Raw genomic sequence first — 17,282 nt, 5'->3', positions numbered from 1 at the left:
AAAAGTCAAACAAGAGGTATTATCTATATAACAACCACATTCATCTTAATTCATCTGTTAATTCATCAAATGGTACGATAAAAAATAAGAAGTTAATATTATCTCAAAGCGGTTCAAATATTGTCTAGACAATGAATAACAGTTATTTCTGTAGGGGAAACCCCCTTCTCATAATTTGACCATAAATGAGTAGGCTATAGCTCACAGAGAGTTGACGGAAGAGCAGAGTATGTGCACTAGACTAGGTTGTCACGTGTGAATTGTATAACCCACATAGAGGCGTAATAACTTTCCCTCTGCAAGTTTCTGCCTCTGATCTGTGAAAGACCGGGAGTCGAGAACATAACCTTAGAAAAGTTTTAGGCTAGGACACCTGAAGAAATGTTGTGAGGACGTTATATTCTGCAACAATGTGGCAGATATTGCTCTATAACCATAAACACTAAAGCACATTTTGGAATTTTTAAATCGTGGACACTGGAACACAATCTTTTTGTATTTTTTGTATTGTTTTTTTGGTCATGAAAATGTTTTCAAATAAGCACTATTCGATGGGGATTATGCGTTCCGTGATGTCTCTACTGTTCTGTGTCCAGGTCGGTCCGGCTTTCTCTGTAGCTGGACAGGAGAACACTTGTGATGCAAACAGCAGCGTCTACTATGTAGGAGAATGGTATTTTTTAGACTCGGACCACTGCACGCAGTGTGAATGCACCACAGAGGGGTCTTCTTGTGCAAGGACGGAATGCACCTCTTTGCCCACCGCTTGCATCCATGTCAGCCACTATCCCACTGATTGCTGCCCAAGATGTGAGAAGATAGGCTGTGAGTACCGGGGAGAGGTGTACGAACTGGGACAAAACTTCCAGGTAGGCTACAATAAATATTGACGTACTTATCACGATATGATCAGGTGAATCTTTTTCTCGAATGAATAAAAATAATATTTCTGGGTTGTCACTTCTCAAATGTCTATTGAGTTGACTGATGTATATTGATTTGCCTCTTACTGTCATGATGGTCGTTCTGTCTGTGCGCAAATACACACCTCCAAACTTTGGAGATATTATTCAAAAGTAAGGTATTTTATTTCCTGTTCACAATTCTCTTGTTATACACTATATATACACCCAATCAAATGAGTGGATTTGGCTATTTCAGCCACACGTTGCTGACAGGTGTATAAAATCGAGCACACAGCCATGCAATCTCCATACACAAACATTGGCAGTAGAATGGCCTTACTGAAGAGCTCAGTGACTTTCAACGTGGCACTGTTATAAGATGCCACCATTTCGACAGGTCAGTTAGTAAAATTTTGAGTTGCCCTGGTCAACTGTAAGTGCTGTCATTGTGAAGTGGAAACATCTAGGAGCAACATCCACTCAGCCGCAAAGAGGTAGGCCACATAAGCTCACAGAACAGGACCGCTGAGTGCTGAAGCGTGTAACGCGTAAAAATTGTCAGCACAAAAACTGTTTGTCAGGAGCTTCATGAAATGAGTTTCCATGGCCGAGCAGCTGCACACAAGACCTAGATCACCATGCGCAATGCCAAGCAAAGGCTGGAGTGGTGTAAAGCTCGCCGCCATTGGACTCTGGAGCAGTGGAAATGCATTCTCTGGAGTGATGAATCAGCTTCACCATCTGGCAGTCCGACAGACAAATCTGGGTTTGGCTGATGCCAGAAGAACGCAACCTGCCCGAATGCATAGTGCCAACTGTAAAGTTTGGTGGAGGAGGAATAATGGTCTCGGGCTGTCTTTCATGGTTCAGGCTAAGCCCCTTAGTTCCAGTGAAGGGACATCTTAACGCTACAGCATACAATGACATTCTAAATGATCTATGCTTCCAACTTTGTGGCAACAGTTTGGGTAAGGCTCTTTCTTGTTTCAGCATGACAATGCTCCCATGCACAAGCGAGGTCCATACAGAAATGGTTTGTTGAGGTCGGTGTGGAAGAACTTGACTAGCCTGCACAGAGCCCTGAATTTAACTCCAGGCCTAATCACCCAACATCAGTGCCTGACTTCAGTAATGCTCTTGTGCCTGAATGGAAGCAAGTCCCCACGGCAATGTTCCAACATCTAGTGGAAAGCCTACCCAGAGGAGTGGAGGGAGGCTGTTATGGCAGCAAAGGGGGGACTAACTCCATATTAATGCCCAGGATTTTGGAATGAGATGTTTGATGAGCAGGTGTCCACATACTTTTTGGTCATGTAGTGTATGGCCTAGAATAACTCACCCAGCAGTATGTTTTATAGTATTGTCTTTACTGAAACATATCAGGGTGTCGGGCTGTTTTTGGCACTGCATGCTGATGAAATTTTGAATATGGCTAATTTGCTCTACCGAGTGGTTTGTTATAGAACTACCACTGCAGCTATGAAGGCCTATTGGTCGTCTTTTATTATTATTTTTTATTTATTTCACCTTTATTTAACCAGGTAGGCTAGTTGAGAACAAGTTCTCATTTACTACTGCGACCTGGCCAAGATAAAGCAAAGCAGTGTGACACAAACAACAACACAGAGTTACACATGGAATAAACAAACATACAGTCAAAAATACAATAGAAAAAGTCTATGTCACGAGTGCTGTCTTCGAATTCCCTGTCATAAATTAGCCAAGGCGCAGCGTGCCGGTAGTTCCACATATTTTATTTGTGAACTTGAACAAAACAATAAACAGGTGAAACTGAAACAAACGTGACATTCTGGGGCTGCTCACACACAGCTGCACAAAAACAACATCCCACAAAAACACAGGGAAAAATAGACTGCCTAAGTATGGCTTCCAATCAGAGACAACGATAGACAGCTGCCGCTGATTGGAAACCATACCCGGCCAAAACATAGAAAACAAAACATAGAATGCCCACTCACCTATCACACCCTGACCTAACTAAACAGAGAAAACACAGCTCTCCTAGGTCAGAGCGTGACAGTCTATATACAGTGTGTGCAAATGAGGTAGGATAAGGGAGGTAAGGCAATCAATAGGCCATAGTGGCGAAATAATGACAATATAGCAATTAAACACTGGAGTATAGATGTGCAGAAGATAAGTGTGCAAGTAGAGATACTGGGGTGCAAAGGAGCAAAATAAATAACAGTATGGGGATGAGGTAGTTGGATGGGCTATTTACAGATGAGCTATGTACAGGTGCAGTGATCTGTGAGCTGCTCTGACAGCTGGTGCTTAAAGTTAGTGAGGGAGATATGAGTCTCCAGCTTCAGTGATTTTTGCAGTTCGTTCCAGTCATTGGCAGCAGAGAACTGGAAGGAAAGGCGGCCAAAGGAAGTTGGCTTTGGGGGTGACCAGTGAAATATACCTCCTGGAGCGCGTGCTACGGGTGGGTGCTGCTATGGTGACCAGTGAGCTGAGATAAGGCGGGGCTTTACCTAACAGAGACTTATAGATGACCTGGAGCCAGTGGGTTTGGTGATGAATATGAAGCGAGGGCCAGCCAACGAGAGCATACAGGTCGCAGTGGTGGGTAGTATATGGGGCTTTGGTGACAAAACGGATGGCACTGTGATAGACTGCATCCAATTTGTTGAGTAGAGTGTTGGAGGCTATTTTGTAAATGACATCGCCGAAGTCAAGGATTGGTAGGATAGTCAGTTTTACGAGGGTATGTTTGGCAGTGTAACCGATGTGAAATGGCTAGTTAGTTAGCGGTGGTGCGCGCTAATAGCGTTTCAATTGGGTGACGTCACTCGCTCTGAGAGCTGAAGTAGTTGTTCCTTGCTCTGCAAGGGCCGTGGCTTTTGTGGCGCGATGGGTAAGGATGCTTCATGGGGTGTCAGTTGTTGATGTGTGCAGAGGGTCCCTGGTTCAAGCCCAGGTTGGGGCGAGGAGAGGGACGGAAGCAATACTGTTACAGCAGCCTGGGTGAAGGAGGCTTTGTTGCAAAATAGGAAGCCAATTCTAGATTTACTTTTGGATTGTAGATGCTTAATGTGAGTCTGGAAGGAGAGTTTACAGTCTAACCAGACACCTAGGTATTTGTAGTTGTCCACATATTCTAAGTCACAACAGAACCGTCCAGAGTAGTGATACTGGATGGGCGGGCAGGTGTGGGCAGCGATCGGTTGAAGAGCATGCATTTAGTTTTACTTGCATTTAAGAGCAGTTGGAGGCCACGGAAGGAGAGTTGTATGGCATTGAAGCTCGTCTGGAGGTTAGTTAACACAGTGTCCAAAGAAGGGCCAGAGGTTTAGAGAATGGTGTCGTCTGCATAGAGGTGGATCAGAGAATCACCAGCAGCAAGAGCAACATCATTGATACAGAGAAGAGAGTCGGCTCGAGAATTGAACCCTGTGGCACCCCCATAGAGACTGCCAGAGGTCCGGACAACAGGCCCTCTGATTTGACACACTGAACTCTGTCTGAGAATTAGTTGCTGAACCAGGCGAGGCAGTCATTTGAGAAACCAAGGCTGTTGAGTCTGCTGATAAGAATGTGGTGATTGACAGAATCGAAAGCCTTGGCCAGGTCGATGAATACAGCTGCACAGTATTGTCTCTTATCGATCACGGTTATGATATTGTTTAGGACCTTGAGCGTGGCTGAGGTGCACCCATGACCAGCTCGGAAACCAGATTGCATAGTGGAGAAGGTACGGTGGGATTCGAAATGGTCGGTGATCTGTTTGTTAACTTGGCTTTTCGAAGACCTTAGAATGGCAGGGTAGGATAGATATAGGTCTGTAGCAGTTTGGGTCTAGAGTGTCTCCCCCTTTGAAGAGGGGGATGACCGCGACAGCTTTCCAATCTTTGGGGATCTCAGACGATACGAAAGAGAGGTTGAACAGGCTAGTAATAGGGGTTGCAACAATTTCAGCGGATAATGTTAGAAGGAGAGGGTTCAAATTGTTTAGCACGGCTGATTTGTAGGGGTCCAGATTTTGTAGCTCTTTCAGAACATAAGCTATCTGGATTTGGGTGAAGGATAAATGGGGGAGGCTTGGGCAAGTTGCTGTGGGGGGGTGCAGTGCTGTTGACCGGGGTAGGGGTAGCCAGGTGAAAAGCATGGCCAGCCGTAGAAAAATGCTTATTGAAATTCTCAATTATCGTGAATTAATCTGTGGTGACAGTGTTTCCTAGTGCAGTGAGCAGCTGGGAGGAGGTGTTTTTATTCTCCATGGACTTTACAGTGTCCCAGAACTTTTTGGAGTTTGTGCTACAGGATGCAAATTTCTGTTTGAAAATGCTAGCCTTTGCTTTTCTAACTGCCTGTGTATATTGGTTCCTGCCTTCCCTGAAAAGTTGCATATCGCGGGGGCTATTCGATGCTAATGCAGTACGCCACAGGATGTTTTTGTGCTGGTCAAGGGCAGTCAGGTCTGGAGTGAACCAAGGACTATATTTGTTCCTGGTTCAATTCTTTTTGAATCGGGCATGCTTATTTAAGATGGAGAGGAAAGCACCTTTTTTCCCCCAATTTCGTGGTATCCAATTGGTAGTAGTTACACTCATCACTGCAACTCCCGTACGGACTCAGGAGAGGCGAAGGTCAGGAGCCATGCGACCCACGAACACAACCCAACCAAGCCGCACTGCTTATTGACATAATGCACATCCAACCCAGAAGCCAGCCGCACCACTGTGTCACTGTACACCTGGCGACTTGGTTAGCGTGCACTGCACCCGGCCTGACACAGGAGGCACTAGTGTGCAATGAGACAAGGATATCCCTGCCAGCCAAACCCTCCTCAACCCGGACGACGCTGGGCCAATTGTGTGCCGCCCCATGGACCTCCCAGTCGTGGCCGGCTGCAACAGAGCCTGGGCTCAAACCCAGAATCTCTGGTGGCACAGCTAGCACTGCAATGCAGTGCCTTAGACCGCTGCGCCACCCGGGAGGCCCCAGGAAAGCACTTTTAAAGAATAACCAGGCATCCTCTAATGACGGAATGAGGTCAATATCCTTTCAGGATACCCGAGCCAGGTCGATTAGAAAGGCCTGCTTGCTGAAGTGTTTTAGGGAGCGTTTCATAGTGATGAGGAGTGGTCGTTTGACCGCAGACCCATTACGGACGCAGGCAATGAGGCAGTGATCATGGTTGGATACAGCAGAGGTGTATTTGGAGGGCAGGATGGTTAGGATGATATCTATGAGGGTGCCCGTGTTTACGGATTTTGGGGTTGTACCTGAGAGGTTCATTGATAATTTGTGTGAGATTGAGGGCATCAAGCCTAGATTGTAGGATGGCCGGGGTGTTAAGCATGTCCCAGTTTAGGTCACCTAACAGCACAAGCTCTGAAGATAGATGGGGGGGCAATCAGTTCACATATGGTGTCCAGGGCACAGCTGGGGGCAGAAGGTGGTCTATAGCAAGCGGCAATGGTGAGAGACTTGTTTCTGGAAAGTTGGGTTTTTAAAAGTAGAAGCTCAAATTGTTTGGTTAGTAAGACAGAACTCTGCAGGCTAACTCTGCAGTAGATTGCAACTCCGCCCCCTTTGGCAGTTCTATCTTGTTGGAAAATGTTATAGTTAGGGATGGAAATTTCAGGGTTTTTGGTGGTCTTCCTAGGCCAAGATTCAGAAACGGCTAGGACATCCGGGTTGGCACAGAGTGCTAAAGCAGTGAATAAAACAAAATTAGGGAGGAGGCTTCTAATGTTAACATGCATGAAACCAAGGCTTTTACGGTTACAGAGGTCAACAAATGAGAGCGCCTGGGGAATGGGAGTGGAGCTAGGCACTCATGGCCTGGATTAAACTCTACATCACCAGAGGAACAGAGGAGGAATAGGCTAAGGGTACGGCTAAAGGCTATGAGAACTGGTCGTCTAGTACGTTCGGAACAGAGAGTAAAAGGAGCAGGTTTCTGGGCACGGTAGAATAGATTCAAGGCATAATGTACAGACAAAGGAATGGTAGGATGTGAATACAGTGGAGGTAAACCTATGCATTGAGTGACGATGAGAGAGATATTGTCTCTAGAAACATCACTTAAACCAGGTGAGGTCAACGCATGTGTGGGAGGTGGAACTAAAGGGTTAGCTAAGGCGTATTGAGCAGGGCTAGAGGCTCTACAGTGAAATAAGGCAATAATCACTAACCAAAACAGCAATGGTCAAGGCATATTGACATTAGGGAGAGGCATGCGTAGCCGAGTGATCATAGGGTCCAGTGAGTAGCTCAGCGGGCAGGAGACACGGCGATTCAGACAGCTAGCGGGCCGGGGCTAGCAAGCTAGCAGAAGAAGGACGAGGGACGTAGTGATGGAAGAAGTCTGTTGTAGCCCTCTCGTGCTGTTACTGTCGGCAGATCAGTCGTGATGGATCAGCAGGGCTCCGTGTGGTAAAAGGGTCCAGACCAATTGGCAAAATAGGTATAGTGGCCAAAGAATTTGTCCGATGGGCCTCTTCAGCTAACAGTCTGATATGCTCTAGACAGCTAGCGGGCCGCGGCTAGCAGGCTAGCAGATGGGCATTCAGGGGACGTCGCGACGGAGGAGCCAGTTGAAAAAAACCCTCAGGCAGATTACGTCAATAGTCCAGTCATGATGAATCGGCGGGGCTCCGTGTCGGCAGTCAAAGGGGTCCAGGCCAATTGGCAAAATAGGTATTGTAGCCCAAGGAGTGGCTGATGGACCTCTTCGGCTAGCCGGGAGATGGGCCTAGCAAAGGCTAGCTCCAGGCTAATTGGTTCTTGCTTTGGAACACAGAGACGTTAGCCAGGAGTGGCCACTTGGATAGCAGCTAGCTATCTGCAATGATCCAGGACAAAAGGTTCAGTGCTTGCAGTAGGAATCCGGAGATATGGAGAAAAATAAGTCCGATTTGCTCTGGTTTGAATCGCACTGTGCAGACTGGCAAGAGTCGTTCGGGCTAAAGGTTAGCTGATGACCACTAGCAGTGGCTAGCTGACTACTAGCTAGTAGCTAGTTAGCTGGCTAGCTTCTGTTGGGGGTTCCAGTTCAAAAGTAAAGAAAATAGCAGATCTATACCACATTGGTTGAGGCGGATTGCAGGAGAGTATGTTGAAGTTGAGGTTAAGAAAAATATTTTAAAAATATATGCATAGAAATAAGATATAAAAAGATATATATAAAGATATATACATGGGACACAACAAGACGAAGACAAAGACGTCTGACTGCTACACCATCTTGTTTGGATACAGTATAGCTGGTTTATTTTACACCTGCTCAATTAGGTTAGTAGCTGAAAAGCTGTTACTGACAGGGACTGTAACTTGTGGAGATACTGCCACATGGAGGCAGTATGCTGCTGTTAAATGCTGAATCTTGCTACATTTACAGCCAGTCTATTGAAATGTGACAGTGCAGATGTAAATTGAGAGAACAGATATAGACATAAATCACCCAGTTGATATTGAGATTCTCCTGGGGGCACATTGTAAATGTTTTGATAATCTCCTTCATGGTCCTCATCCATAATATTGAATGGGTTCTTCAGTCATATTTGTTGTTTGTTTCTAATTGCATCTATGTTTCTTGTTTGTGATTAGGTTGCTGTGCTATTGATTACATACAACTCTTTGTTGTCTGTTGCTGTAACCAGCAGAATCATTAGCCACTGTTCAACCTGCTTGAAGAATAAACTCCTTTGCTTCAGTGGAAAGAGGAAAGCAGAGCCAACAAAGCCAAGCAGAAATTCAATACCCCCTCAGTCAATGAATTAGAATATGAAACGACTCTGGCAACAGAAAAGCCAAGCCAGTGAGATTTACTCTTGGCTCATTGTCCTCTTGATGAGGTTATTATGGTTAATGGGCGATCCCTAAGGGGATAATCAGAGGCCCTCTGACACAGCACTGGATGAGCTAAGAGACATTAAGCCCAGAGCCTCATGGTGTTATTTTCTTCCACTTCATTTAACCCAACCTCTGTATCTGAACCACATGCAGAGATGCTGATAAACATCCAATACCGTGACAGGGGAAAACATCTGTTAACGCTTTACATGAACTCAATACAATAAAATATACATTACACATAACAGTACCAGTCAGAAGTTTGGACACACCTACTCATTCAAGGGTTTTTCTTTATTTTGCTATGTTCTACATTGTCGAATAATAGTGAAGACATCAAAACTATGAATTTTATTTTTTTATTTCACCTTTATTTAACCAGGTAGGCAAGTTGAGAACAAGTTCTCATTTACAATTGCGACCTGGCCAAGATAAAGCAAAGCAGTTCGACACATACAACAACACAGAGTTACACATGGAGTAAAACAAACATACAGCCAATAATACAGCAGAAAAATAAGTATATATACAATGTGAGCAAATGAGGTGAGATAAGGGAGGTAAAGGCAAAAAAAGGCCATGGTGGCAAAGTAAATACAATATAGCAAGTAAAACACTGGAATGGTAGATTTGCAGTGGAAAAAAGTGCAAAGTAGAAATAGAAATAATGGGGTGCAAAGGAGCTAAATAAATAAATACAGTAGGGGAAGAGGTAGTTGTTTGGGCTAAATTATAGATGGGCTATGTACAGGTGCAGTGATCTGTGAGCTGCTCTGACAGCTGTTGCTTAAAGCTAGTGAGGGAGATAAGTGTTTCCAGTTTCAGAGATTTTTGTAGTTCGTTCCAGTCATTGGCAGCAGAGAACTGGAAGGAGAGACGGCCAAAGGAGGAATTGGCTTTGGGGGTGACCAGAGAGATATACCTGCTGGAGCACTTGCTACAGGTGGGTGCTGCTATGGTGACCAGTGAGCGGAGATAAGGGGGAACTTTACCTAGCAGGGTCTTGTAGATGACCTGGAGCCAGTGGGTTTGGCGACGAGTATGAAGCGAGGGCCAGCCAACGAGAGCGTACAGGTCGCAGTGCTGGGTAGTATATGGGGCTTTGGTGACAAAACGGATGTCACTGTGATAGACTGCATCCAGTTTATTGAGAAGGGTATTGAAGGCTATTTTGTAAATGACATCGCCGAAGTGAAGGATGCTTTGTTGCGAAATAGGAAGCCAATTCTAGATGTAACTTTGGATTGGAGATGTTTGATGTGAGTCTGGAAGGAGAGCTTACAGTCTAACCAGACACCTAGGTATTTGTAGTTGTCCACATATTCTAAGTCAGAACCGTCCAGAGTAGTGATGCTGGACGGGCGGGCAGGTGCAGGCAGCGATCGGTTGAAGAGCATGCATTTACTTTTGCTTGTATTTAAGAGCAGTTGGAGGCCACGGAAGGAGAGTTGAATGGCATTAAAGCTCGTCTGGAGGGTAGCTAACACAGTGTCCAAAGAAGGGCCAGAAGTATACAGAATGGTGTCGTCTGCGTAGAGGTGGATCAGAGACTCACCAGCAGCAAGAGCGACATCATTGATGTATACAGAGAAAAGAGTTGGCCCAAGAATTGAACCCTGTGGCACCCCCATAGAGACTGCCATAGGCCCGGACAACAGGCCATCTGATTTGACACATTGAACTCTATCAGAGAAGTAGTTGGTGAACCAGGCGAGGCAATCATTTGAGAAACCAAGGCTATTGAGTTCGCTGATGAGGATGTGGTGATTGACAGAGTCGAAAGCCTTGGCCAGGTCAATGAATACAGCAGCACACTATTGTTTCTTATCGATGGCGGTTACGATATCGTTTAGGACCTTGAGCGTGGCTGAGGTGCACCCATGACCAGCTCTGAAACCAGATTGCATAGCGGAGAAGGTGCGGTGGGATTCGAAATGGTCGGTAATCTGTTTGTTGACTTGGCTTTTGAAGACCTTAGAAAGGCTGGGTAGGATAGATATAGGTCTGTAGCAGTTTGGGTCAAGAGTGTCCCCTCCTTTGAAGAGGGGGATGACAGCAGCTGCTTTCCAATCTTTTGGAATCTCAGATGACACGAAAGAGAGGTTGAACAGGCTAGTAATAGGGGTTGCAACAATTTCGGCAGATCATTTTAGAAGGAAAGGGTCCAGATTGTCTAGCCCGGCTAATTTGTAGGGGTCCAGATTTTGCAGCTCTTTCAGAACATCAGCTGACTGGATTTGGGAGAGGGAGAAATGGGGAAGGCTTGGACGAGTAGCTGTGGGGGGTGCAGTGCTGTTGACCGGGGTAGGGGTAGCCAGGTGGAAAGCATGGCCAGCCATAGAAAAATGCTTATTGCACTTCTCAATTATAGTGGATTTATCAGAGGTGACAGAATTTCCTATCCTCAGTGCAGTGGGCAGCTGGGAGGAGGTGTTCTTATTCTCCATTGACTTTACAATGTCCCAGAAGTTTTTTGAGTTTGTGTTGCAGGAAGCAAATTTCTGCTTGAAAAAGCTAGCTTTGGCTTTTTTAACTGCCTGTGTATATTGGTTTCTAACTTCCTTGAAAAGTTGCATATCACGGGGGCTGTTCGATGCTAATGCAGAACGCCACAGGATGTTTTTGTGTTGGTTAAGGGCAGTCAGGTCTGGAGAGAACCAAGGGCTCTATCTGTTCCTGGTTCTAAGTTTCTTGAATGGGGCATGCTTATTTAAGATGGTGAGGAAGGCATTAAAAAAATAAAAATAACCAGGCTGTTACGGCTTGGTAATCGTGGAGGAGGAATGAGGCGCAGGAAGCAGCGAACACAGGGTAGTGGTGTTTTTAATATACACTCACACAAAAAACAAATGTTCCCACACACAGGGGAGAAAATACATACGGCGTCCAACAACGTCGACACGAACATAAGCCGTCTAACAAGAAACAATCATTAATCCCGCACGAACAGGAGCGGGCCAGCTAAACTAAATAGCCCCTCTAATGGCTAATTGACCACAGGTGTCACAAAATAAAAAAAGGGAAAAGCAAAAGGGAATCGGTGGCAGCTAATAGGCCGGTGACGACGACTGCCGAGCGCCACCCGAGCAGGAGGGGGCGCCACCGTCGGTGGGAATCGTGACACAGGCATCCTCTACTGACGGGATGAGGTCAATATCCTTCCAGGATACCCGGGCCAGGTTGATTAGAAAGGCTTGCTCACTGAAATGTTTCAGGGAGCGTTTGACAGTGATGAGTGGAGGTCGTTTGACCGCTGACCCATTACGGATGCAGGCAATGAGGCAGTGATCGCTGAGATCTTGGTTGAAAACAGCAGAGGTGTATTTAGAGGGCAAGTTGGTTAGGATGATATCTATGAGGGTGCCTGTGTTTATGGCTTTGGGGTGGTACCTGGTAGGTTCATTTATCATTTGTGTGAGATTGAGGGCATCAAACTTAGATTGTAGGATGGCTGGGGTGTTAAGCATGTCCCAGTTTAGGTCACCTAGCAGCACGAGCTCTGAAGATAGCTGGGGGGCAATCAGTTCTCATATGGTGTCCAGAGCACAGCTGGGGGCAGAGGGTGGTCTATAGCAGGCAGCAACGGTGAGAGACTTGGTTCTGGAAAGTTGGATTTTTAAAAGTAGAAGCTCAAATTGTTTGGATAGTAAGACAGAACTCTGCACGCTAACTCTGCAGTAGATTGCAAGTAGATTGACTTCCTAAGCCAGGATTCAGACACGGCTGGGACATCCGGGTTGGCAGAGTGTGCTAAAGCAGTGAATAAAACAAACTTAGGGAGGAGGCTTCTAATGTTAACATGCATGAAACCAAAGCTATTACGGTTACAGCCCAGGAGTGGCTGATGGAACTCTTCAGTTGGCTAGCTCCGGAATAATTGATGTTAGCTCCGGGACTGACGTTAGCCAATAGTCACTCGGGTAGCAGCTAGCTAGCTGCAAGATCCAGGTGTAAATGTCCAGAGCCTGCGGTAGAAATCCGTAGATATGGAGAGAAAAATAGGTCCGGTATGCTCTGGTCTGAGTCGCGCTGTACAAAACTGGCGATAGCTTTTCGAGCTAAGGGATAGCTGATGACCGCCAACCGTGGCTAGCTGAACTCCAACGTTAGCCAGTGAACTGGCCAGCCTCTAGCTACTCTCTTGGCTAGTTTCTGTTGTGGATTGCAGATTTGAGGTAAAAAAATAATAATCGGTGATGCGAGTTGCAGGAGTGTGTTTTGAGGTTGAGTTTTTAGAAAAAAATATATAAAAAGATATGCGACAAAAAGATGTAAATATATATATACACGGGACACGACAAGAGGAGGACAACGGACGTCTGACTGCTATGCCATCTTGGAATCAATTAACACATATGGAATCATGTAGTAACCAAAAAAGTGTTAAACAAATCAGAATATATTTTATATTTTATAGTTTTCAAAGTAGCCACCCTTTGCCTTAATGACAGCTTTGCACACTCTTGGCATTCTCTCTACCAGCTTCACCTGGAATGCTTTTCCAAAAGTCTTGAAGGAGTTCCCACATATGATGAGCACTTGTTAGCTGCTTTTCCTTCACTCTGCTGTCCAACTCATCCCAAACCATCTCAATTGGGTTGAGGTCGGGGGATTGTGGAGGCCAGGTCATCTGATGCAGCATTCCATCACTCTCCTTCTTGGTCAAATATCCCTTACACAGCCTGGAGGTGTGTTGGGTCCTGTTGAAAAACAAATTTTAGTCCCACTAAGCATAAACCAGATGGGATGGCGTATCGCTGCAGAATGCTCGGGTAGCCATGCTAGTTAAGTGGGCCTTGAATTCTAAATTAATCACAGACAGTGTCACCAGCAAAGCACCCCCACACCATCAGACCTCCTCCTCCATGCTTCACGGTGGGAACCATTAATGCGGTGATCATCCATTCACCTACTCTGCGTCTCAGTGGCAGTCCTCATGAGAGCCAGTTTCATCATAGCACTTGATGGTTTTTGCTACTGCACTCCAAGAAACTTGAAAAGTTCTTGACATTTTACAGACTGACTGACCTTCATGTCTTAAAGTAATGATGGACTGTCATTTCTCTTTGCTTATTTGAGCTGTTCTTGCCATAATATGGACTTGGTCTTTGGTCGAGTGCCCAGTCTCAATAAATGACAAATAACATCTTGGGAGGTATTTTCTGTCTAACTGCTCATGTCTAACAGTGATACAGTATCTGCCATTAGCAGTCTAAAGAACACTGGTAGGACTATGCCTGTGGTTGCATCCCAAATTACACCCTATTCCCCTATGGCTTCTGGTCAAAAGTAGTGCACTATAAAAGTAATAGGGTGCCATTTGGGACACCGTCCTCTGTCTCTGACAGCCTGTGTTCTGTTCTGTGTGATTGGCAGCCAAGTGAGTGCGAGCAGTGTACCTGTGACAGTGATGGCATCGCCCGCTGCCTGGTGGCAGACTGTGCCCCACCGCCCTGCGTCAACCCTGTCAACACCAATGGGAAGTGCTGCCCTGAATGCCCAGAGGGTGAGTGAACTGACCTCGTGGTTATTACATAGAACCTGTGAACGGATTACACATTTTTTAAAGATGTCCAGGAGAGACAGAGAAGTGGGTAATCTCCTGTGGATGATATAGAACATTAAGGGAAATAGGGAAAGAAGGAACTTGTCTAAGTATGTCTCACCTAAGTAGGAGCTAGCATATCCATCAGTATCAATATCAGCTAGCTACAATCATGATTCCTAAATTATAATTAGCAAAACTCACTCAAATAACACCTATTTTTCTCCACACACGCTTACAGTAAGTGGCTGTGCGATATCAAAGGTCATCAAATTCTTTATTGACAATGAAGCATTCTATTTTATTCTACTCTAGGCAAGGGAAGATGAGAGAGGGCTAGATACAGGGAAGATGATGTTCACATTCCTCACATTGTCTGTTCTCTGTGCAGAAACAGTTGTTCATAATTGACCGCTTATTGTGATTGATGCCTGCCGTTAGTTTTGTCACATTACTGTTGTCAGCACCACAAGCAGCAATATACTGTATGAACGTGATCATTTATCCAAACAAATAGAAGTAGTGGGGGAAGAATAACTGTATCAGCATGAAATAATGCTCTTCACACACCGTTACCAATGACCGATCCACTCTCTCCTGTTCTACTGAGACACACAATAGCTATTTAAAAGGAAGTTTATCGAGTTGGAAAATAGCCAGTTGAAGATGCTTTCATGGTTTGATTTTAGGTGGTCTATGACCGCACAATTAAGTGTTCATAGTTTTTTCAATTACAGTAATTCAGAGTTAATCAAGTCTTATTGTCTGTAGTTCAACTTCCACTGAAAATACCCTCTCCTCTTTACGGTAGAGGTGACAGTTATATCCTCATGGAAAGAGAAGTACAATGCAAAATATCACAACCAAATGGCAAGTCAAGAGAAATGATTGTGTGTTTCCCCAGGGCCCAACTGCTATGTGGATTTGACCCGCAGCCATGTGATCCCAGGGGGGGAACCTGTATGGGTGGACTCCTGCACAAAGTGTCGCTGTCACGACTCAGGTGACGCTAGCTACTGGGAGGGCAACCGCTTGGCCACCTGTGCTCGCGTACATAACTGCACCCCTGAAGAGGCTAGCCAGAAGAACTGATGAAGTAGGACCAGTCATTTGCCCCGGTGTAGGGTGAAGCTGCCCCTAGACAGTGATCTTGCATTTCCTCCCACCAATGGTTAAGGTTAGGATTGGGGCAGGGTAAGCTGATCCTAGATCTGTACCATTGGGAAACGTCACCCCAGAATGCTTTTCCCCTGAAGGTTAGGTGGTTATCAGCAGGACTAGAAGAGGAAGAGACACTAACTGACATACTGTATCATGTAGTACCAATGTGGATCTATTTGCGTTCTCTTGTCTAAACCTAAAACTATTTCAAATGACTATCAATGAATGAACTTGTGAAGTGGCAGTTCACCCTCAAATCAAAGTTTGTTCAGACTTAAGAAGTGCTCTAATGTCAAGATGAGTTCACGTCCCACACAATCTGCTGTCGATACATAAAACGTATGCATGCATGACTGTAAGTCGCTTTGGATAAAAGCGTTTGCTAAATATTATATATATTATGTTATAAGCTCCAACTATAAGCCTCCATCCCAAATGAATGGGAAACAATGGCACTATCTATTTTTTGGGAGATGGAGGCAGATAGCTGGATCAACACAACAGATGGTTTGGGACCATCTCATGATTCTCATCTTGATATTAAGACCACTTTTAAGATCTGAAAACACATCTGATTAACTTAGATTTGGGAGTGAGCTATCTTTTCAACATTCCTTGACAAAAACATTTCCTAATGTAGTTGAAGGAGGGGGCAGTTTGACCCAACTTAAACTGTATGTATACTGTAAACAAGGATTAAGCCAGTGAAGTAGTAAATGTATATTTCTACGCTAGTTAAACTGTTTCGATGTGATGTAGATTATAGAGACTATCCTACATTTTGAGATGTTACACTTATTGGAAGATTTTATTAATTGAGGTATAACGTCTCCATTGCATTTAAATTTGATATGAATGGAACATTATAGATATGATAAAATAGGTTCTGAAAGCTAAATGTCACGTCCTGACCAGCAGAGGGAGGTATGGTATCAGTTTTGGGTCAGGATGTGGCAGGTTTTTTGTATGTTAAGGGGTTTGTGTTGGTGATTAGACTCCCAATTGAAGGCAGGTGTGTTGAGTTGCCTTTGATTGGGAGTCTTATATAGTGGTGTGTGTTTCTCTTTGGGGATGTGGGTAGTTGTTTTTGCGCTGCGTTTTGTATAGCCTGCAAAACTGTTGCTGTCGTGAGTATCGTTTATTGTTTTTTCACTGTGGATGCTTTGCTTGTGTCTCATTAAAAGAAAATGAGTATCCACAACTCTGCTGCATTTTGGTCCTCTCTTCAACACCACGACATAACCTGTGACACTAAAGGCTAGTGTAGGAAACATTAAGTAGTGTATGAATATTATAGTTTTGTAAACTATAAACAACTCACTATCAGAATGTCAGAGACCCATAATTGTATAAAACTGTCTCAATTTTGCTGGACCCCAGGAAGAGCTAATGGGGATCCATAATATACTGAATAAACATATAAAGGCAACATATAAGAATCTGTCAATTTTAAATAAATGTATTAGGCCCTAATCTATGGATTTCACATGACTGAGAATACAGATATGCATCTGTTGGTCACAGATACCTTAAAGGGTAGGGGTGTGGATCAGAAAACCAGTCAGCATCTGGTGTGATCACCATTTGCCTCATGCAGTGCGACTCATCTCCTTCGCAAAGAGTTGATCAGGCTGTTGATTGTGGAATGTTGTCCCACTCCTCTTCAATGGCTGTGCGAAGTTGCTAGCTATTGGTGGGAACTGGAACTTCCAGGAATTGTGTACAGATCCTTGCGACATGGGGCTGTGCATTATGCTGAAACATGAGGTGATGGCAGCAGATGAATGGCACGACAATGGGCCTCAGGATCTCGTCACGGTATCTCTGTGCATTCAGATTTCCAT

At 44.9% G+C, this 17,282-nt stretch overlaps 1 protein-coding gene across 1 annotated transcript; it reads left to right on the top strand.

Annotated features, from left to right (window-relative positions):
• Positions 1-233: 233 nt before the first annotated feature.
• LOC106569119 (von Willebrand factor C domain-containing protein 2-like) lies at positions 234-16,639 on the top strand. Its single transcript, XM_014140099.2, has 3 exons — positions 234-869; positions 14,109-14,238; positions 15,182-16,639. Exons 1-3 carry the CDS (start codon positions 522-524, stop codon positions 15,367-15,369), a joined length of 666 nt encoding a protein of 221 aa, XP_013995574.2. The 5' UTR covers positions 234-521; the 3' UTR covers positions 15,370-16,639.
• Positions 16,640-17,282: the final 643 nt, after the last annotated feature.

Source organism: Salmo salar, chromosome ssa14, assembly GCF_905237065.1.
Source record: "Salmo salar chromosome ssa14, Ssal_v3.1, whole genome shotgun sequence".
In the NCBI taxonomy this organism is placed as follows: domain Eukaryota; kingdom Metazoa; phylum Chordata; class Actinopteri; order Salmoniformes; family Salmonidae; genus Salmo; species Salmo salar.
The sequence above is the reverse complement of the archived record's forward strand: the minus strand, read 5'-3'. Positions and strand labels throughout refer to the sequence as shown.